Here is a 22,599-nt window from a genome sequence, read left to right as displayed (position 1 = left end):
GATTTGGGGCTAACCAGATACCTGGGGCAGGAATTTCTTGGTCACCTCCCCCTTTGTGGTTTTTGCCCAACTGGTTTGCCACTTCTAGTTCAGCAGCGTAGCAATATGTTACCTTTCTTAGTTGATTGGACTGTCTAGGTTGAGGACAATATGTTACCTTTCTTAGTTGATTGGACTGTCTAGGTTGAGGACTATTTCCACGAAGTTAGTGGGGACACCCTTCTTTAAGCAGTAGTAAAATCCTCAGCATATTATCTCAAGGTCCAACAGTAGGGGGCCAGCCAAAATTTGCACAGTGGATGTTGCTGACTGTGCAACAAGCACTGGTGGTAGTGAGCAAAATTATCCTTTGCATGGATTCTATTTTCCTCTTATTTCTTCCTATGGCTGCTCTGGTGAACCAGAAACCAGCTCCACAGGTGATTACTAGTAAGAAGATAGCTTTCTGAATTAAAGTTAATGTTTGCCTTTTTAGGCCATCTACTGATTCGGGCAATCATGACTACATAATTTCTGACTTTATTGGCTAAATAGTTTAGATGTGGGAAGAAGGTTAGCTTATTGTCAAATACAACTTCCACGTACTTTAATTCCTTTACTATTGGTATAGATATGTTATTAACTCCGATGACTAGAGACCTTTTCAGAGTACTCTTTAAAGAAGGATGGAAAAATTATGACAAAACCAAAACCTTCTAAGGAAGGTTTTGTCGCAAATTTCGCTCATCAGAGAGTTCATGATTTTTTATTTCTCAACATCAAAGATAATTACTGATGGGCCTCTGCCTTTGGGGAGGGGGACACTGCTTTAAAGTCCTAACTTATCCACCTCTTGGGCCCTTATGCCCTCAGGATCAGGTTTGGTGACAGTCTCTATTAAAATTTCTGTGTTGCATATTTTTTGCATGCTTTTTGCCCTGACTCGCTTGAAATTCTTTCACATGATGTAATATTCCTGTTTTGAAAGAATCAATACCTAAATTTTTTTGGGAATGCCTGAACTGCCAGCCTTGCATATTATACTCAAATGGTTACGATCTTTACTATGTGAAAACAACAAAAAAAAAAAAAAAAAAACTTTCAAAAACAACTAAGATAAGACTGTAGATGTTTACTGAACTAGTGGGTGGGAGATGAAAAACAAGTACCCTTAAACTATAAACAAACTCAGCAGGTGCTTGCATGGTACCACTCTTGAAGCTAAAAAGTTGTAAAGGTGGTGGCAAGTCACCAGATTCTCACCTATAATTTATTTATGAAAATCACTTCCAAAACTATTGCAGTTAAGTTCAAATATATTTAAGACGGTTCAAAAAATTTCAGACTTTTAATCATTGAAAATGGTTAACACAGGAAATGTCATTTGGGGGGGGGATACCTGTAAGATGATCTGCTGCCACCATCACCAGGTTAGCAACTTCCCGCTGATCTAAGAAGGCTGAACTGCCAGTTCAAGAGTCAGCCACTGGATAGCTGGATGCTCTGTAAAGTGATGTTTTGGCAATTCCATTTGCTTCTGAATTTCCTGGAAATTCTCCTAAAATGAAGGCAGCTGCTGTTGCTGCCTTCATGTTAGGAGGATTACTACACCAGCTGTGCACTAAAATTATCAAATATTATACATCACTGCCCAATTTTTCAAATGCTATCATCACACATATACTACATGTTCCAACATCAACAAGCTGTCTTTCCATTATTAGGGAGAGAGAGAGAGAGAGAGAGAGAGAGAGAGAGAGAGAGAGAGAGAGAGAGAGAGAGAGAGAGAGAGAGGTGGAAAACAGACAAGTTTCACGTGTTAGCTCTACCTAACATTGCCATCTATGAGCACAGGCAATCATTGTTATTTACAGGTGATAACAACTGATTAATCTACTTCCATAATATGTAGTAATATTTACATATTATGGGCAAAGACAAATTTGTATATGTAGAAATTGTGATGTGAAATTATAGGAATTATTTTATAAATATTAATTATAAATTATAAATATTTTATAAATATTATTTTAAAACAAAAACTGATTGCAGACAGCTGTATATTAAAGGAATAAGATTAGATAGTATGAATCAGAGCTGTACTACTCAATATGTTCTACGTTGATAATAATATTAGTAAAATAATAAGAGGAGTTTACCTCAATATAGTGCATAGAACACTTCCGTATGATACCCTCCAGAAATTAAAATGGAAAAACCGACAACTTACGGGTACATTAGAGTAAAATATAAATAATCAATTTAACACAATTCAAATCAATTTAAAACAATTAAAATTCAAATTAACACAATTAAAAGAATCTAACGAAAATATTCAAAATGCAGGATTTTCCTTCCTTAGTGAGGAAGGAAAATCGTTTTGAATATTTTCGTTAGATTCTTTTAATTGTGTTAATTTGAATTTTAATTGTTTTAAATTGATTTGAATTGTGTTAAATTGATTATTTAATTATTTATATTTTACTCTAATGTACCGGTAAGTTGTCGATTTTTTCCGTTTTAATTTCTGGAGGATATCATACGGAAGTGTTCTACGCACTATATTGAGGTAAACTCCTCTTATTATTTTACTAATATTAAAGGAATAAAAATACTCCATTAATATATCAGCTTATCTAAGCTTAAATCAATATTCAGTAGTAACCCTCTACTAATTTTTAATAATGTATAAGTAAAAAAAACACGAAATGCTCTGTTATCAATCTAGATAAAATATTTACACATAAAAGATCGAAAAAAGATAAAATGAATACCTTAATAAGAAACTTGTTTTTTTTTTTTCAAGTTCATATCTGAATTAAAAGTTAAACAACTTACATTTTCATCTTCATCTACAACAATTAAACATCCAAGTCCATATGAAAGGAAGAAAGCCTATTGGAAGACATGTATGAAATATCTGAAAACTTCAACAAAACAAATTTGTAAGTTTATTACAATAACTCTCATATTAATTGAAGGTTATTAATTTTTATATCAGTTTTTATCAATATAAAATCAAAGCTACACATTTTAGCAAGACCTGGTAGAAAATTCTACCAGAGTAAAGATAATACAACAATAGGCAAATTATCACATCCTTGAACAGAAAAGTAAAGAAGAAAGGCTAACACAGTGTAATAAGGTAATTAAAAGTAAAAAGTATCAATCAATTTTTTTTTTTTTTTTTTAAGTTAGTTGTTGGCGCTTCGGCTTCTGTGGCCATAATGCACCTCCCAAGATTTTTGCAGTACTCTGATCCAAGCCCGAGGCGGGATTCGAACCCGCAACCTTTGGGTTGCCAGGAAGGCACTTTACAAACCCGGCTAGCCCGGTCGGCATCAATCAATTAGTAAAAGCAAACAACATTAATTGTGTGCTAAATGTGATGCAACAATATAATACTCAACACTTAATATTTTTATATAAAAGGCAAGATATAATTCAAATTGGTGCACTACATGATTCTATTTTTTATTGACACTATGTTAGATAACATAATGTCAATTGATAGGTGGAACAGGACCAGGGTATGTCTGCCAGGGGGCAAAGGTTGATGACGATGTAGAGCAGATATCATCTTTTAAGGGCACAAAAGGTGATATTGTTGTACACGTTGAAACTAATGACATTAAGAGTAAGAGATCTGCAGATTTACTCAACAAGTACAGGTCAATGTTGAAAAAAGTCGTGATTTAGGATTGAATGTGAAATTGTCAGCAAATCTGCCAAGTTTGTTTGTTTGTATTTTATTGGCGCATCAGCAACTGGAAATTCTGCCAAGACACAATAGGAGGGAGTATATGATGAGAGCCTTGTTGACCAATTCGGACCTGGAGAGACTGTGCAAAGCTCAAGCAAGGGGTAGAATTTTTCTCAGCCTGGTCTGTGCTTTTTAACAGGAGAGACTGCTTCTACAGGGATGGGACCTGGAAAGCAAGGCAATGGAGATTTCCAGGACTGCTGGGAGTCATAGTGAAACAAATAAATACATGAGCTGTGTTAGGGTAACTAAGAGTAGAAACTGGAGCATGTATACTTGAATGTACACCAATGCTAGGAGTATAGTTAATAAATTCGATGAGCTTGAAGTGCTAGTCAAGACATCAAAGGCAGATATTGTTGGGATATCAGAGACGTGGTCTGACACAGACATAAGCAGTGCAGAATTGGAATTTGGGGAGTACAATGTATACAGACAGGATAGACAAGACAGAAATGTCGGAAAGGTAATGTTGTTAGTTAAGAAACACAAAATCAAAGAAAGTGCATCCAATTCATGTTGGTGGACAATGCAATTTTGAGTCTGTTTGGTGTGACCTAAACTCTGAGAATGGAAAAATTAGAGTAGGTGTGTGTTGTAGGCCTAATGAATCTGATGAGTATAATGAGCAATCAATTGTGCAAAGAAATAGAGTGGGCCACTTATTTGTGTTTTTTTCAGGAGCATTAGCAACTAAGGCCATATTGCTCCGGGATATGTGGTGGTCATTTCCTGACCTTTCTGCGTCCTCCATATTTGGTGGTGATGGGCTCAAACCCCGGTCTAATCAAGAAGCGTGTGCTACGCACTGCTGCTCCTTCCCACCTGGCTATGGAGGCGCCCGAGTGGGCCAGTAAATCAGAATGTCTTATAATGGGGAATTTTAACTTCCCTGATATCAACTGTAACTTTTGGGTTGGTCACTCACACACTAGCAAGACTTTTGTGGATTTATTGGATGATGTTTTCTACAAGAAAGTGTTTGAGAGGCAACCAGAGAGAGTAATACTCTTGATCTGATTATCAGTAGTGATTATTCATGCATTAAGAATTTGCAGATAAAGGAACCAATGGGTGACAGTGATCACAATGTGGGAATAACTTAAAGATGTAACTACCATCAAGGCTAAAGAGAAGGGCTACTGCTTTCGTAAAGGTGACTACAGGGGTCTCAGACAGTTTTTAAATTCTGTACAGTGGGATCAACTGATGATGTTACCAATGTTGAATTCTAAATGGGAAGCCTTCAGGGACTTAATTTTGGAGGCTACTAGGATTTTCATTCCAACTAAGAAATACTGTTCAAGGTTCAGACCTAAATGGATTTCCGATAAACTAATGAGGCTCATGGCAGAGAAGAAAAAATGTATGGGATGCATATAAAGTATCAGGTGACACAGAAGCCTATGGCAGATATAAACTAGTCTGTAATCAAGTCACAAAGGAGGTTAGGCAGTCAAAGGCAGATTACAAGAAATACTTGGCAAAGGATGCAAAGAAGAACATCAAAGAGTTCTTTACTTATGTAAACTCTGGAAGGAAAGGGATGAATCAGATTGGACCACTTAACATAGATGGGTTGACTATTGATGATCATGCTCAGGTAACTGATAAACTAAATGAGTATTTTGCATCTACATTCACACATGAGGAGTTATTCAATGAGGGGAGTGCCAGAAGTTTATCAAACTCTTAAAAGGCAGCTAAGTGATTTTGTAATAACTGAGAGCAAAGTGGAGGAGAAATTGTTGAAGTTTAACATAAAAAAGGAAACTGCGGTGGATGGGATATATCCAGTTATATTAAAGGACGCAGCAAAGGAAGTAACCAAACCTTTAGCCATAATTATGAAAACTTCCTTGGACTCAGGGCAGGTCCTCATGGACTGGAGGTGTGCAAATGTATCACCAATTCACAAAGGGGGTTCAAAAAACTGACACAAGTAACTACAGACCTGTTAGTTTAACTTGTGTTCTGGGGAAAATAATGGAATCACTGATTAAAGGATTGCAGGATCAACTAGACAAGACTGCAGTAATAGTTAAGACACAGCATGGGTTTGTTAAAGGAAAGTCTTGTCTGACAAATTTTATTGGATACTATGATGTGGTCACAAAGAAAGTGAATGACAAAAATAATTTTGATATCATATATTTGAATTTCAGGAAAGCTTTTTATACTGTTGCATAGGAAAGACTGCTGTACAAATTGGAGAGATATGGCATTAAGGGTAAGTTGCTACAATGGATAAAGGGACGGTTGAGTGGGAGAAGACAGAGTGGTAATCAATGGACACTGCTCTTCGTGGATAAATGTTATAGTGAAGTTCCTTAGGGTTCAGTGTTGGGCCCATTGTTGTTTTATATATTTATCAATGATGTTGATGTAGGTATATCAGGTTTAATGTCCCAGTTTGCACATAATACAAAGGTTGGCAGGGTTGTTAATGACATTAAAGACAGTATGCTACTCCAACTGGATCTAGATAAGTTGGGAAAATGGGCTGAGAAGTGGCAACTGAAGTTTAACATTGACAAATGCAAAGTACTGCATATGGGTAGTAATAAAGAAAGAGAAATGTACCAACTGTGTGGTACTACACTCAGGGAAGTGGAAAGTGAAAAATACCTCGGGGTAATTGTGCAGTCGAATATGAAGTTCTCTGAGCAGTGCAGACGGGCTGCCAGAACAGGCCATGGAGTTTTGTCAATGAGATATAGGAATTTTTCTAGCAGAGACAAGGAGGTGATTGTCTCCTTGTCCTAGACAATGGTCAGGCCACACCTTGAGTACTGTATACAGGTCTGGAGGCCTCATTTTAGGAAGGATGTAGAGGTACTAGAACGAGTACAGAGAAGGGCAACAAGGTTGGTGATAGGAACAAAGAGGTGCACTTATGAAGAAAGCTTTTAAGTTCTGCAAGTGGCAGCATCTGGAGACTAGGCACCCGCGAGGTGATATGATCAAGGTGTATAAGGCCTTGAATGGTTTCACCAAGTTCAATGCTGACAGGATACTTCCGCTTGCTTGGATTAAGAAGCAGAGGGGGCATAGATTCAAATTGAGGAAAGACAGTTGTAGAATATATGTGCAGAAGTTTGCCTTTAGCCAGCAGGTAGTTGATTGCTGGAACAGACTTCCATCTGTTGCTGTGGAAGTTGATAGCTTAAATAAATTAAAGTCTGAACTAGACAAACATTTGAAGTGACTGGATGGGTGAAATGCGAATCTGTTTGGGTTTTTTTTTTTTTTTTTGGCTGATGCTGTATAAGCTTGCTTTCTTGCATCACATGCCTCAACTAATACTAATGCTATTGCATAACAGGTCTTAATTTGCGCGAATCTTTGTCTATGCATGTGTTCTAGGAACTCAACCAATACATCATGACCACTCCATAATTCCTGTATATCAGACAGGTAAAATGGAATGGTCCACAATGATATGAGAATGAGCAAGATGAAAGAATTAAGTGAATTTTAATGTGGCTGGAATGAGTATCTCAAAAACTGCAACTCCACAGAGGTTTCATGTACAACTGAGTTTTTTTTTTTTTATGTAAACCCCAAACATGAGGTATTAGAACCTATAGTACTTAGTACCGTGCTTGGGTTGGAGGTTGAGAAGACGAAAGAAGATATTTGTTGATATTGGACTTGAACTTCTGTAGACTGTAATTTTCAGGAAATACGTATGAAGGAAAGTTATTCCAGAAAACAACAGTTGAATGAATAAACGAGGAAGATGAATAGTTGGTTCTGTGAGTTTGAAGTTGAACAGTACATGGATGTTGGCTGGTGGCTGCATAAGTTCGGCCTGTTTTGAAGGAGAGAGCAGGAATTATAGAAGCCAATTCAGAAGAACAGTGCCCATGGAAATATCTGTAGAAGAGTCATGCAGCAGAAACAGTACATCTATGAGACAGTGAGTGGAGAGACTCTGTTAGAGATTAATCATTAATTAACCTAACTGCCCTCTTCTGAATGGAATCAAGAAGCCTGAGAGAGGTTTTGGGGGCACCACCCGAAATGTGGAAACAATATTCCATGGTAGGGTGGATTTGCAATTTATACAGAGTGAGCAGCTGTTTGGAAGGAAAGTAATGCCGAGAGCGAAAGAGAAAACCAAGTTTTTTAGATGCACAAGAAGCAATATTTGTAATGTGCTTGTGCCAAGAGAGATTAGAAGTCAGGGTAATCCCCAAAAGAGATATATCATTTTGCCTAGAAATCGGATTGTCACCAAAGATAAGCATAGGAGCAGAACAATCCTTTTTACGAGATATAAGACAAGACTGAGTTTTAGAAGGATTGAAATCAATTAAGTTGTCTTTGCCCCACTGGAGAATTACCGGAAGATCAGCATTTAAGGAATTGGCAGCAGATTTTCGAGAACTTGAAGCTGATTGAGCAGGACAAGGTTTCTCAAAATGGAAAGTGGAATGTAATGTGCTATCATCGGCAAAACTATGGATAGGATTTCCAGTCAAAGGAAGAAGGTCATTAATATACAAGAGGAAAAGAGTGGGGGAAAGAACTGAACCTTGGGGGACACCGGCATTAGTGGAGAGGTTACAAGACAGAGAGCCATCTACCATCACCCTCAGTGAGCGATCAGAGAGAAAACTGGATAACCAATTACAAAAAACCGTTCGCAAATCATAAGATGGACGTTTGTTTAGAAGACCTTTATGCCAAACACAATCGAAAGCCTTTGATATCTCAAGAGCAACTACTTGTGTTTCACCGAACCTTTCCATTGAATTGGTCCATAAATGGGTAACATAAGCCAGAATATCACCAGTGGATTGACACTGGCAGAATCCATACTGGCGATCATTATTCAGACGGAAGGGTTCTAGGTAGTTTAGGAGTTGGCAGTTAATTGATTTCTCCATCACTTTAGAAAAATGTAGAAGTAATTGCAATGGGACTATAACTGGATGACAGAGATCTGTCACACTTTTTAGGAACTGGCTGGATATGAGCAAATTTCCAAGCAGAAGATTTGTTTGTTGGTTATTTGGTTTTTAGCAGCATTAGCAATTAAGGCCATATTGCTCCGGGAATATGGCCATTCCCTGACCTTTCCACATCCTCCATATTTGGTGGTGACAAGCTCGAACCCCAGTCTAATCAAGAAGCGTGTACCACGCACTGCTCCTCCTTCCCACCTGGCTACGGAGGCGCCCAAGCAGATGGAAAAAGAACTTTGCAATAAGAAAGTGAAAAAAGGCAGCAAAGAATAGAAGTTCAGGAGTACAGGTATTGAGAACAAGTGGAGAAATACCATTGGGACCTGGAGCTTTCTTTGCATCAAGATTTGTCAAAATCCTTCTGACATCCTTTTGACGGAAGACCACAGGAGGCACTGAATGGAGCGTGTTCGGAATGGTGGGAGGTGTTTTACCAAGATCACTAATACATCAGTCGAAAGAAAAATGGGATGCTAGCAGGTCAGTTTTATCCTTGGCTGAAGTGACAACAGAACTATCTGGTTTGGACAGAGGTGGTAGAAGAGATGGGCAAGAGACCAGAATGCTCGCCTACCATTAGGGCAAGAAGCAAGTTTTCTACCTTCAGCCTGTTCAAACTCTAGTTTGGACTGATTAATAACTGCTTTACAATTGTTGCGAGCTTTGGTGTAGGCAGAAAATTAAACTGAAGAAATAGAAACAAGCCAATTACGATATGCAACATTCTTCTCTTGAACAGCCTTAGCACATTTATTGGAAAACCAAGGTTTAGATAAAGGATGAGATTTTAAAGTGAAGTGTGGGTTAAAGAATTCCATTCCTGCAAGAATAATTTCACTGACATGATCTGAGCAAATGTTGACATCAGAAATTTTGAAACAGTAATCCGACCAAGGAAAAGAAATCTTGCAGGTCATCCCATTTTGCATTCTTGTAATGCCAAACAACACGAACTTGGGAATAGCCATGAGATAAAGGCTCCATTGGAGAAGGGACAATCACCAAGTTGTGATCTGAAGTGCCTAAAGGATCTCTCACTTCAACCGTGTACTAAGAAGGGTTGCTTGTGAGAAACAGATCAAGCGTGTTGACTGTATGATTAGGATTGTCCAGTATTCTTGTAGGTAAACGAACAATATGTGCAAGGTCATTAGTAATTGCAAAAGCCTCAGTATATTGACCAGCTGGGTCAGTGTGACTAGTAAATGGAAGCCAGCTGGTGTTGTGAACATTAAAATCACCGAGGAAAATTACCTCACTGTTAAGAAAGTTGGACTGGAGAAAATCAAGTTGCAAAGAGAGGAAGTCAAAGAGCTCCAAGAGATTAGTAGAGTTGGGAGAACGGTAGAAACAACAGATGAATTTGACACAATGAGGTAAAGAGATTTTAAGCCAGAGAACATCGAAGAGAGGAGATTCCAAATTACCAAGTCTCTGACAGGGAATATCAGAACAGACATATGCACAAGTACCACCTTTGAGGCGAAACAAATCATACAGCGAATAATTTGGGCATGTGAGATGAGCAGTAGTTGAATCAACCGATAACTGAGATTCTGTCAGAAAAAGTACATGGGGTTTCGCAGACTGCAAGTGGAAATGGACATCGTTGAGATTAGAATTGAGACCACGTATATTTGTGAAACGAATTAGGAAGTGTTTGGGAGGTTTAGATCTTTTCACAGATAAGCTTGCTCTATTAGTTTTACAATTCATGGTGTATTCAATAGTAAGAAAAAAGTGGGTGGGACATGCTGTATGAAGTAATGAAATCTTTGGATATGGAGTACACATGGTAAGAATATACCCAGATCCTTAACATGACGTGGCCTCGACAATGCCCCCCGCATATACACTACTCTGAATCCCTCCAGTCACCATCTGGCAGAGTAGAGGTAACAAGATTATACACTAGCTGATCCGGAAGCCTCCTAGAGAGTTACCAATAGGTTCAGTCCAGTGTACTAACAGCCGGCCTGTGAACACCGTTTTATAGCTGTACCCTCGAAATGTAAGGAATACTGGATCTCGCCACGATGTTCATCATAACCTCAAATGTCATCAATTATACTGCATGATGGAAGAGATGACCAGAACTTAGCTCTAGAGACTAAACATGGGTTCCACCACTTCAAGCCTCCAATAAGCAAAGTGGTGGTGGTATTGCACCAGTTGATGAGTCATCTATCACCTAGTACTGCCTGGTAACATAGAGTGGCAGCATTCCTCCACATGGTGTGGGTGCCACACCTCGACCCATGCTTACATTGGTTCATAACTGGGTGGTCACCCACCATGTACTTGTGCATGGAGGTTATACCCAGGATTACTAACAGTCCCACCATCATGAAGGTGCAAGCAGAGAATTTGGCTGTCACAGACCGTCCGGACTTAGCTGAAATTGGGTCCACTTGACTTGAGTGTCACCCGAATATCAGTTTTTTATCATCAGCGTTTTAGACTCCCAGGTAGCAAGTACAGCTTGTCTGGCATATCTGAGAATGCCTGTGACAACCTCAAGGACCAGTTTCAGGAGTATTAAGATTTATCCAATAACCAAGAAACAACCAACCAATGGAATTCCTCTGATCAAAAATAGTTCATTGATGTAGGAGGCCAGCAGAGCCTGACAAAACTTGTGCATGGTAATAAATAACAACCCAGTAGAACAGAGGTAACCAAATAGGTATTTCGGAATGCACAATTCATCATACATTTTCAAGGATGGGGTACTATAGCCAACAAACAAACCAGGTTCTATCCCTGTCAGCTAAAAACAAGAGAGTACAGTTACAGTGGCGTCAGAAACACCAATACTTAATGGAGGATTGGAAAAATGTTGCCTGGTCTGATGACTGCTGGTTCCTGCTGTTTCATGCTATTGGAAAGAGCAGAATATGTCAAAAACAGCAAGTCTTGTACATATCTTTGCAGATGTGGGAACCTTGATACCAGAAAATTGGATAGTTGTGGATCTGTACTCTGAAGAACTTGTTCCATTTCATCCTACAAAGTGCTCAGGTGGATTGATATGGTCGATATCTTTATTCTTGACACCTTTGACATCCTGGAGCAACATCAGATAATCTGGAAACTGTTTCTAACAATGCAATGAGTTCACCTCCCAACAGGATAATGTATCATGTCAAAAGGATAGCATTGCATAGAATTGGTTCCAAAAACATAACAGTAAATTCCGCCTGCTGTGAGAGTCTCCCCAGTCAGCATGTGAATCCAACCGAGCCCTTGGTAGGATGAAGTGGAACAAACTCTTCAGAATAGAGATCCACAACCAACCAATTTGAAACATCTGTGTAAACAACTGAATAAACATGGACAAATATGGCTAAAGGGGTTACACCTCATTATTAGGTAGATGTATAAATAAATGTCAGAGGGAAAAGTAAATATACTGTGCAAAACGTTTGTGTGGAATGGGACAAGGACATGTCTGCCAGAAGCAAAAGTAGAATGCAAAAGTGCAAATGCTGTACAGTAGATATGATCTTTTAAAGGCATAAAAAGTGATGATGATGTACATGTTGGCACTAATGATGTTGAGAGTAGAAGAATCTAAGGACTTACTTAAGAGGTACAAAGAATTCTTGTATGCAAAGGCAGTAACCTTTACATACAAGAATGAATAAGTACTGTACTGAATAAGTCATCAAATTCAGACATTGTGACAATAACATTAGCATCACTAGAGGCATATGATGCAAGAAAGCAAGCTTATATACCATCAACAAAAAAAAAAAAAAAAAAAAAAAATAGAACCCCTTCCCATTTCACAAATCCATTCACTCCAAATGTTTGTCTAGTTCTACCTTGAACTTATTTAAGTGTTGACCTCCACTACAACAGATGGAAGTTTGTTCCAACTATCAACCACCCACTGGCTAAAAGTACAGGTGACCCCCGCTTAACGCTGATAATTCATTCCCGAAAAACAGAGCACTAAGTGAATCCGCGCTAACCGAGCTCCACGTTCCCATAAAGTAACATATGTATTTGTAAGTTGCGGTCAGTGCCATAGGATATTTCCTAATCAATAATAAATGGTAGTGAAAAGATGCACAAATGTCGGTCAAAATATTTAATATTCGAATATTTGCATATATAAAATATTCTGCATTACATACGTATATAATTATGTGGTAACTACTTACGTATCAAAATTATACTTAAAATTCCAATTAAAATCAGTTTAATTCATGATCTAAATTAATTTTAATTGATTTAATTTAATTGATGAATTTAATCATGAAAAATGTGTCGATTTTGGGTTGAACTTTGGCCCTCGTCTAAATAAACTAAAAGGGGTATTAATTTTAAATCCCGCAGCGTTACCACACAACAATAAAGTTACCCGAACCTTCACCACTTTGAAACCTGGCATGCTTTTTTCTTCTTTTAATATGAAACTTCTTTTAGGCATTCGTTTCCACAAAAGTCCTGCTTCATCTATGTTATCAACTTGTTGAGAAGTATAACACACAATACCCCTCTTCAATAATTTTAACAAGTTCTTTTTTGAAAGTTTCGGCTCCTTGATCTGCACTTGCGGCTTCTCCCAAGATTTTAAATCTATTCAACCAGCCGTTACCAGTTTTAAATGGTTCCACATTTTTTTTTCTTTAGGTGAGTTTTCTTCAGATCATCATATTGGCTAATCTCTCTCTCTCTCTCTCTCTCTCTCTCTCTTTTTTAATAATATTTAACTTAACTGAATTCTGCATTGGATATTATCTTCAATAAAATTAGTTAACGTCTTTCCATTTCAATCCTAATAACCGGCCTAGCCCTAGTTGCTTGCAGTGGAACAGCTATCTTTCCAGCTGCTAAAATTAATTCTTTATTTTTTTATATTGTTCTTACAGTTAAACTTGCAAGTCCTAAATTATGGCACACATCTGCTTGTCGTTGACGGGAATCGATTCGCTTCAAAACATCTAATTTAATTTTCAAATTCAGTCTTTTTCTTACATTTATAGTCTTCGTACTGCGCTCAGAAGTTGTTGCTTTTTCATACTTATCCGCAATTATTAACTCTTCGAAAATGTAACTGCATTAGTTGCATTAATTAAGATACAATGTTCATGTAAACTGTCCATTACGCACGATGTCTAATACTGTACTGAGTGATGACTAAACTTCGGATAAATGCATATAACGCAAATATTACAAGCAATATACTTGATCATTTTTTAAAATGTTGATCTCGGAATACGTAACAAGTCACTGTACTGCAATTAAAGTAGCGTGCGAGAAAATTTCACTGAGCTTGGGAAAATTTCTCAAGTTAGCGTGGGAAACGTTTTAATGCTGTTTTGCTATTCATTTTCAAGCTATCGGCTCCATCAAATGAAACAATTTCGTTAAATATGCCAAAAATGCAATTTGTAAAAGAGCGTTATGGTGATCTGTAACAGCATTATAGTCAGATACGGGTTATAATATAAGAACAGCGTTATATCGAATCAGCGTAAAGCAAACCGCATTATAACGGGGGCCTGCTGTGTATTTCCACACATCTATTCTACAATTGTTTTTCCTCAATTTGAATTTAAGTCGCCTCAGAGGAGTAATCTAAGGAAGAGGAAGAATCATCAGCATTGAGCTAGCTCAAACCATTCAAAGCCTTCTCAATTAGATCACATCACAGGTGCCTAGTCTCCAGATGCTGCAATTTGCAGTACTTAAGCCTCTCGTGGTAACAGCAACTCTTTGTTCCACTCATCAATCTCGTTGCCCGTCTCTGTACTCGTTCCAGCAGCTCTATATCCTCCTAAAATGAGGCCTCCAGACATATGCAGCATTCAAGGTGTGGCCTGACCATTGCCTTATACAATGGGACAATCACCTCCTTATCCTTGCTAGCAAAATTCCTGCATATCATTGAAAAGACCCCATGAGCTACTGTTGTAGCCTGTCTGCACTGCTCTGAAAACTTTGTATCTGACTGCACAATTGTGCAGTCAGTACCTGGAATAATTACTCCAGGTATTGACTGCACAATACCTGGAGTAATTACTCCAGGTACTTTTCTTTCACCACTACCCTCAGTGTAGTGCCGCCCAGTTGGTACGTTACTCTGGGGTTACTGCTACCCATATGTAGTACTTTACACTTGTTAATGTTAAAACTTTAGTTGCCACCTCTCAGCCCACTGTTGAACTTTTCCAGATCCTGTTGCAGTAGTATACACTGAGTGGGCAAAAATCATGGGATACCTACCTAGTAATGGGCAGGCCCACATTTTGCCCGGATAAGGGCAGTCACATAGTGAGGCATTGAGTCCACTAGTTCATGAAAGCGTTCCAGAGGTATTTCCATCCATGCCTGCTACGCAGTTGTCCATAATTTCATCACATTCCTGGATGGAGTATCCAAAGCTCAAACGGACCTTTCCACAGCATGCCAAAGATGCTCCACAGGGTTCATGTCCAGTGACCAGGAAGGCCATTCCATGGTGGTAAAATCTGCGGACTGCTTTTTGGACCATGTTCTAGTCTCCACAGCTCTGTGGGGAGGCGCATTGTCCTGCTGGAAGGGTTCATTGCTCTGTGGGTGCACGATGGTCATGAAGAGATGCAGATGGTCTGCAAGGACTTAGACATAACCTGGACCATTCAGAGATGGTGTTTAGATGTACCAGAGGTCCCAACGTGTGCCAGTTGAACACACCCAGACCATTACTAACTGTCCACCTGCCTGAACAGTTCCTTGTTAACATGATGGGTGCATAGCTTCACACTGTTTCCACAAGATACACACCCTCCCGTCTGCCCGAAACACCAGGAGGCCAGTCTCCAATCAATCAAGGTTCAGTGCCGATATTCTTTTGCCCAATTGAAGCAGAGTCCTGTGTCGTGGTGTTAGTAATGGGACTCTGGTGGGTCGGTGGCTCCCATAACCTATGTGGCTAATGATTACCTGATGGTCTTGGTGGAGATGTTTCTGACACCTCCCTCATAGAATTTGGCAGCGATTTGTGCCACTGTCGCTCTCTGGTTGGCTGAAACAATGCAAAACAGACATCAGCAACCACGTTCATCTAACACCTTTCTCCTGCCACAGAGATGTTATTCCAGAAATGGCATATTCCCGATACCCTACTGATACGGGCAAACGGGGATAGTGCAATTTCTGTCCCACCTTTGCGATAGAGTAACTCATGCATCAGGCACCCACCATCATCCCTCTTTAAAGTCGGTTAACTTACAATGTTTATCCATACTGACATCGAATTACCATGTACGTGAATGCAGTGAATGCAGTGATGCAGTGTACCTATTTAACTGTCAAGCGGTGGGTTCGTCAATGGCTTCCTTCCCTCACAGACATATAAATGATCTTCTGACTCTCGGGGTTATGTGGTGGTGGTTTGATGTGTTGATGGTTGGGTTGGGAGATCTTGACTATTGATCGTGGATACATCGGACCATTCATGTCTGTGAGGGAAGGAAACCATTGAGAAATAATTTTATATCTGATTGAATTTAGGAGGGTGTTGTAGTGAAGCAGTCTACAAAAAAGCACTGAGCTAAATTCCTCTTTATTTCTTTTTATTAATATAAGTGTAGAACTCATTGAGCATTATAGATCTGTTTTATTTATCCTAAGTTCAATATTTGCATATGCTTCATGTTTTAAATATATATAAATTTTCATATTTCAGACTTTTTCTTTCTGTACTAATGATTTTTTATATCAACAGCAACTTATTATACCATATACCGCCAGCAAAGCTTGCATTCTGAGATGATACTGTTTGTATCTGTGCAAAACAAAATCAAGTCATAAGATATCACTCCTGGATAAATACGATTACACTGTTTCAACCACAGTGAAATATAAAATTCCATCCGTTAAACTAATTTTTCCAAAATAAATATTTTTAAGGGAAAACTACGAATTTGTAAAATAAAAAAATTTAATTCACTTGATAAATTTTTAGTTTAAGTAACATCAAATAGGATATGAAGCAATCACTTTAAAAATGTTTGCATTATTTTAAAAACTGTTACAAAAAAAAAAAAAAAACACTTATATTCCTATATGTATAACAAACACATTTACACAGATATATCAAATTTCTTTTCACTAATTAAAAAAGTGTGCAGAACAAATGTAACGGTTTTTTATTGAGTATTTGCAGAGCATGATTATAATGCTAGTACATAGTTAACAATAACTATATTCAAATCTATTATAGAAAATGCCAAATTTATTTTGTAATAACTTATTAATATAACAAGAACAAATATATGCAGAAATTATCAACAGAGAAATCTACCAGTTAACCTATAATGAACTAGTATTACTCACTTACTCATTTAATATAAAGGATTAATAACTTAATGGTGTTTAACTGTTAACTTCTAAAAAAATAAAACTACTGTATATACAGAAATAAAAACATCACTTGGAAGATCAAAATTTAAAAATCATACCTCTTCAAATGTTAACTTGAGCATTTCTTCTACAGGCCATGGATCCTCAACTATAAAACTTGGAGGAGTGCTTTGCAACTGGCTGACATCTATACCATCGCTATGGTGGCTATGTGTTTCTCTCTGTTCACCTTTTTTGTTATCTACTCTTTTGTTATTAATTTCATCCCCTTGGTCAGCATCAGCTATTGTGGTGTCTTTTAAAGATTCTTTCTTCTCAGAGTCTGTCATATTAACTTTTTTATTCTCATCTAAACCTGTTAATTCTGTAACACTATTCTGCTCACTCTTTCTTTTTACATCATCTTTCATATTTTCTTTTGGCAATTCATTATTCTCAATGATTACTTTTACCATACACTGTTTTTGACCATCCTGTTCTTGCTCATGCATGTTATCATCTGCATCATCATCTTCACTATAATCATCCGAATGCTCACTTTTGTCAACATGGCTCCAATAATCCCTTGATACTTCTAAATTTTCAAGACATTTTTCAGCATCTCTTTGTTGCTCCCCCTCCTCTTCCTCTCTTTTTCTTTTCAAATGACGCTCATACCTAAAAACATTGATTAACTTTTATCATATTTCTTATATATTAGCAGACTTTTTTTTTTATTTTATAAAATACAACAGAACTTTTGATAACTTCTAGTAACTTTTAGCATTAAATTTAAGTACCCAGTAGCAGCCAATAAGATTGATAAAACCTGACAAATTTTAACATACCAGTTATGTGGTACTACACTCAAGGAGCTAACAAATGGGGGGTAATTGTGCAGTAAGATATGAAATTCTCTGAGCAGTGCAGACAGGCTGCCAGGACAGCTGATGCAGTTTTGTCAATGATATACAGAAACTTTGCTAGCAGGGATAAGAAAGTGATTATCCCTTTGTACAAAGCCATGGTTAGGTGCATCCTGAAGATGTATATAGGTCTAGAGACCTCAGTTTAGGAAGGAGGTGGATCTGCTGGAATGGATACAGAGAAAGGGAACCAGATTGGTGAAGGGTGCAAAAGGTTGCTCTTACCAAGAGAGACTTTAGCCCTTCAAATAACAGCATCTGGAGACTAGGCACTGTAAGGAGATCTGATTGAGGTCTTTAAGGGCCTTGAATTGATTGAATAAGCTATATATTTTAGCATTCTTCCTCTTGCTGAGACTACACACATGAGGGAGCATAAATTCAAGTTGCAAAAGTATGGTTGCAGGATAGATGTGCAGAAGTTTGCCTTCAGTCAGCAGGTGGTTGATTGTTGGAACAAACTTCCATCTGTTGTTATGGAAGTGGGTGGTTTGAAAAAATTCAAAGAAAAACTAGACAGATTCTTGGAGGGTAATGGATGGGTGAAGTGTGTGGATGTTTGTTTTTTTTTTTTTGATGTGTTTGGCGTCATCTACTAAATTTTGGACGGTAGTAAACTCAATTTGTCACGATTTTGCGACTGAAATTATGTCATTCCCGTTTCATAACAAAGAAAAACGGAGTTGGGAGAAGAGATCCCACAAAGGATCATGGGAGGTGATCTTGGATGTGCTCAGAGCTGGCATAAACCAGCTGGTGGCAGAAAAATGTTTATGATTTGGGGCATACCACTTAGGTAGCTTTGAACTAACCATTGCCACCCGTGGTAGAAACCTTTTGGTAACTGGAGAAATGGATATCTTGCAAAATTTAACGTAAAGTAAAGCATTTAAAGCAAAGGATCATGGGAGGTGATCTTGGATGTGCTCACAGCTGGCATGAACCAGCTAGTTGCGTAAAAAACATGGGAAAGGCAAAAAGAATGGAGTTGGGAGAGGAGATCGTGCAAAGGATTACAGGGGTATCTTGGATGTGCTCAAAGCTAGCAAAAAACCGGTTGGTTGCAGAAAAACATTTTTCTGCAACCAGCAGCAAAGCTACCACTTAGGTAGCTTTGGCCTCACCATTGCCACCCATAGCAGAAACCTTTTGGTAACCAAAGAAATGGATATCTCGAGGGCAGTGATCTTAGATGTGCTCAGAACTGACATAAACCAACTCTGAGCACATCCAATATCATTACATTACATGCGCTTCAGCCTTACCAGTTGAAGCACATGTAATGTAGGTGTTACGGTACCCATCTGTATTACTGAAAGGGGTTGTATATTTCCATCAAGAAGCAAATCATAAACGTTTTTCTGTAACCAGCTGGGCCGGTCAAAAATATTTGATTTGGTTCATGATTGGGAGATAAGACTCCAAATTACATGTATGAGCAGAATCTTTTGCTTCTCATTGGTCATTCTCATTAAGTTTCAGAAGTCTTCGTTTGTCATCAAGTTTTTGCATTTTTTTGCAATTGTGCTGAGTTAGTTGAGCATGGTGAGCTGTAGATCCTCATTCATCTCACTGTTTGGATGATTGTAAAAATTTCGAAAGGAGTCTTCTTCTCGCAGTTGCATTAAAGGCTATGCAGGTCTGAATGCTTCATCAGGGTCAATGTCGTCATTGTCTCGACACATCTTACATATTTCAATTGTTTTGTTAATGTCCAAGTCCAATTCATACAATTTATGATCTAGTATGAGCTCTTCATTGTCGTTGTAGATCTTGACATATTTCATCTCTGACAGTATCTCTGGTTCCCCATTGCAAAATGGAATGTGCAGCATTACCATCTCATGCTTATACTCGTTGAGATCCTGAGCAAAGTCAGTTTTGATAGCGTATTATGAGTGGATACTGTCATTTCTTGTAGATCTCATAGCATTGCATGTATAATTTGCGATAAAGCATGACAGAGTAACATGATTCAACATGATAGCATGATTGTAACAATACAAATACTTGTATTGTTGCAATTTGAACTAACCATTGCCACCCGTGGTAGAAACCTTTTGGTAACTGGAGAAATGGATATCTTGCAAAATTTAACGTAAAGTAAAGCATTTAAAGCAAAGGATCATGGGAGGTGATCTTGGATGTGCTCTTGGATCCAGCATCATGCTGGATCATGATTGAATGAATAGCAGCGATGTAATTTATGCTCACTCCCACTACTTACTCTACCGAATAAATAATAGTGATAAATAGAATACAAAAGCCCGCTGCTTACTCTACAATCAAATGGGCAATTAGGCTATTGGCCTAACCTCTTCAAAACAAATTGATTTGGTACAGTAAGCAGCAGGAGCATGCATCCTATTTATCACTAACATTGGTTTGGTTAGTTAGTTAGTTAGTTATTTGGTTTTTAGGAGCATTAGCAACTAAGGCCATATTGCTCCGGGATATGCGGTGGTCATTCCCTGATCTTTCTGCATCCTCCATATTTGGTGGTGACGGGCTCGAACCCCGGTCTAATCAAGAAGCGTGTGCTACGCACTGCTGCTCCTTCCCACCTGGCTACGGAGGCGCCTATTGGTTTGGTAGGGTAAGTAACGGACATGAGCATAAATTACATCGTTCGTGATTTCAGTTCTAGCTGTTCGAAATTTAGTAGGTGTTGTCAAAGATGTTTACACATAAAACATCTTTCCTGTGTACAGGGGGTGCACGCACGCGATTTTTTTTTTTTTTTTTGGCTGACACTTTATAAGCTTGCTTTCTTGCATAATTTTCCACTACTAATACTAAACTCTCATAAATACTAAATACTATCATAATGCAAAAAAACTATTTATAAAAATGGACTGGAAGTGATATATTCATTATACTAGATAATTTGTCTTTGAGGCATTTTATCATAGTTGAAATGAATTACTAAAGTTATACATGTAGTGATAACCACGTGCACAGTTGCTAGTATGATTCTTGGGAACAAGTAAAAAAAAAAAAAAAATTATCAGCTACAAATAACCCCAATTGCTCTTCACTATTGACAGAAATAAGACTAACTTAAATATCGTGTTATATTAATGGAGAATAAACAAAAACACTTTGGTATTTAAAATCTTTCAACAAATAAAACAAATTAATCAAATAAATAAAAATAAAAAAAAATTAACCGACAGCCTGTCTGTTAATTTGTTTTATAAGCGGAAATGTAGGTTTAAATAACAAAGCAATATCTGAGGTGTATATACTTGCTTATACACCAATGCTGTGCATTGGTGTATATGCAAGTATACATGCACTTGTCTTTACTCTTATTTACCCTAACACAGCCCATGTATTTATTTGTTCCATGACTCCCAGTAGTCCCTGACATCCCCAGCACCTTGCTTTCCAGGCTGCTGCTCATTCCAATAGAAGCAGTGCAAGAATCACTTTCACCTCTGTCTGTGCTACTATTAATCTATCAGTCTGTGAATTCCTTCAAGCTAGCAGTTTTCTGACCCACCTAACACTGCCTCAATAGCATCAGAAAATATTCTTGCACCCTTTCTATTTAAGTGTATCCCATCCATGTAGAAGCAATCTCTCCTGTTAACAATTACAGACCATGCTGAGAAAAATTCTACCCCACGAGCCTTGCACACTATCTCCAGGGTCAAAGTGATTGACAAGGCTATCATATACTCCCTCCTATCGTGTCTGGACAGAACTGCAGACACTTTCAAATTTAACCCTAACTTATGACTTTTTTTTCAACGTTGCCCTGTACTTTTTATGTATATCTGCTGAACTCCTACTCTTAATGTCATTAGTGCCGTGTATAACAATATATCACCTTTTGTGCCCTTAAAAGACAACAGCTGCCCTATAATGTCATCAACTGTTGTCTCTGGCTGACATACCCTGGTCCTATTCAATCTATCCTGTTTGCACAATACATTTCCTGTTTCCCTGACAATAGAGCCACTAATAACAACTAGTTGCTGTATATGGGACCTGCGCTTTCTGCCTTGATGGTTGCCTCTGTTGCCCGATGCTCAAGTGCAAGCTTTGTCATTGAGGTAAGCACCGAGAGCTTGATGGGGCCCCAATTTAAATCCCTTGAGGGCATACACCCTGTTCTTCAAGCTCTCATAAAGGCCCATAACAATGCTGATTGGCCCCTAATATCCTAACACTCTTTACATTGAACACACATATAATGACATCCTCCTTGTCGATATCATGTCCTGTTCCATCCACAAACATGGAACAAACAGTATATTTTATGCCATGATTCAGAGGACAACTGCCCTCCTCAGTTCTCCCACTATTTTTGAGTCCTTTGCTTTGCTGCTCTAGTCTAAGGCACAATATCCATTCAAATTCAATTTATTTAAAAATACTACACTACTAAACTAACATACCCAATGCAGTAATAACACTCTGCACCAGTTGTGCCGCAGTAATATGTATCATGTTGAGAAGTTTACGTTATTAAACATACATTCATATTGCAATATCAAGTTTACATTGCATGCATTTGTTATCTCTCAGTTTACGTTATATACGTTATGTAATGAATGGAACAAAGGGTTGCGATTACAAATAAAGGCTTAAGATTTTCAAATTACAGTGTCTG

The 22,599-nt window shown here is 38.1% G+C and overlaps 1 protein-coding gene across 5 annotated transcripts in view; it reads right to left on the bottom strand.

The window, feature by feature from the left end:
- Window positions 1-22,599, bottom strand: part of Tsen2 (tRNA splicing endonuclease subunit 2) — a 245,765-nt gene that overhangs the window by 171,624 nt on the left and 51,542 nt on the right. For all 5 annotated transcript variants that reach the window (XM_090376069.1, XM_090376068.1, XM_090376071.1 and 2 more), the window contains 2 exons: window positions 17,172-17,730; window positions 2,818-2,874 (listed from right to left, as the gene is read on the bottom strand). In XM_090376069.1, the coding sequence (XP_090232195.1) occupies window positions 2,818-2,874; window positions 17,172-17,730 (616 nt within the window). The remainder of the gene's footprint in view (window positions 1-2,817; window positions 2,875-17,171; window positions 17,731-22,599) is intronic.

This window comes from Mastigoproctus giganteus, chromosome 6 (assembly GCF_048544385.1).
Source record: "Mastigoproctus giganteus isolate SK-2022 chromosome 6, ASM4854438v1, whole genome shotgun sequence".
Classification (NCBI taxonomy): Eukaryota; Metazoa; Arthropoda; class Arachnida; order Uropygi; family Thelyphonidae; genus Mastigoproctus; species Mastigoproctus giganteus.
The sequence above is the reverse complement of the archived record's forward strand: the minus strand, read 5'-3'. Positions and strand labels throughout refer to the sequence as shown.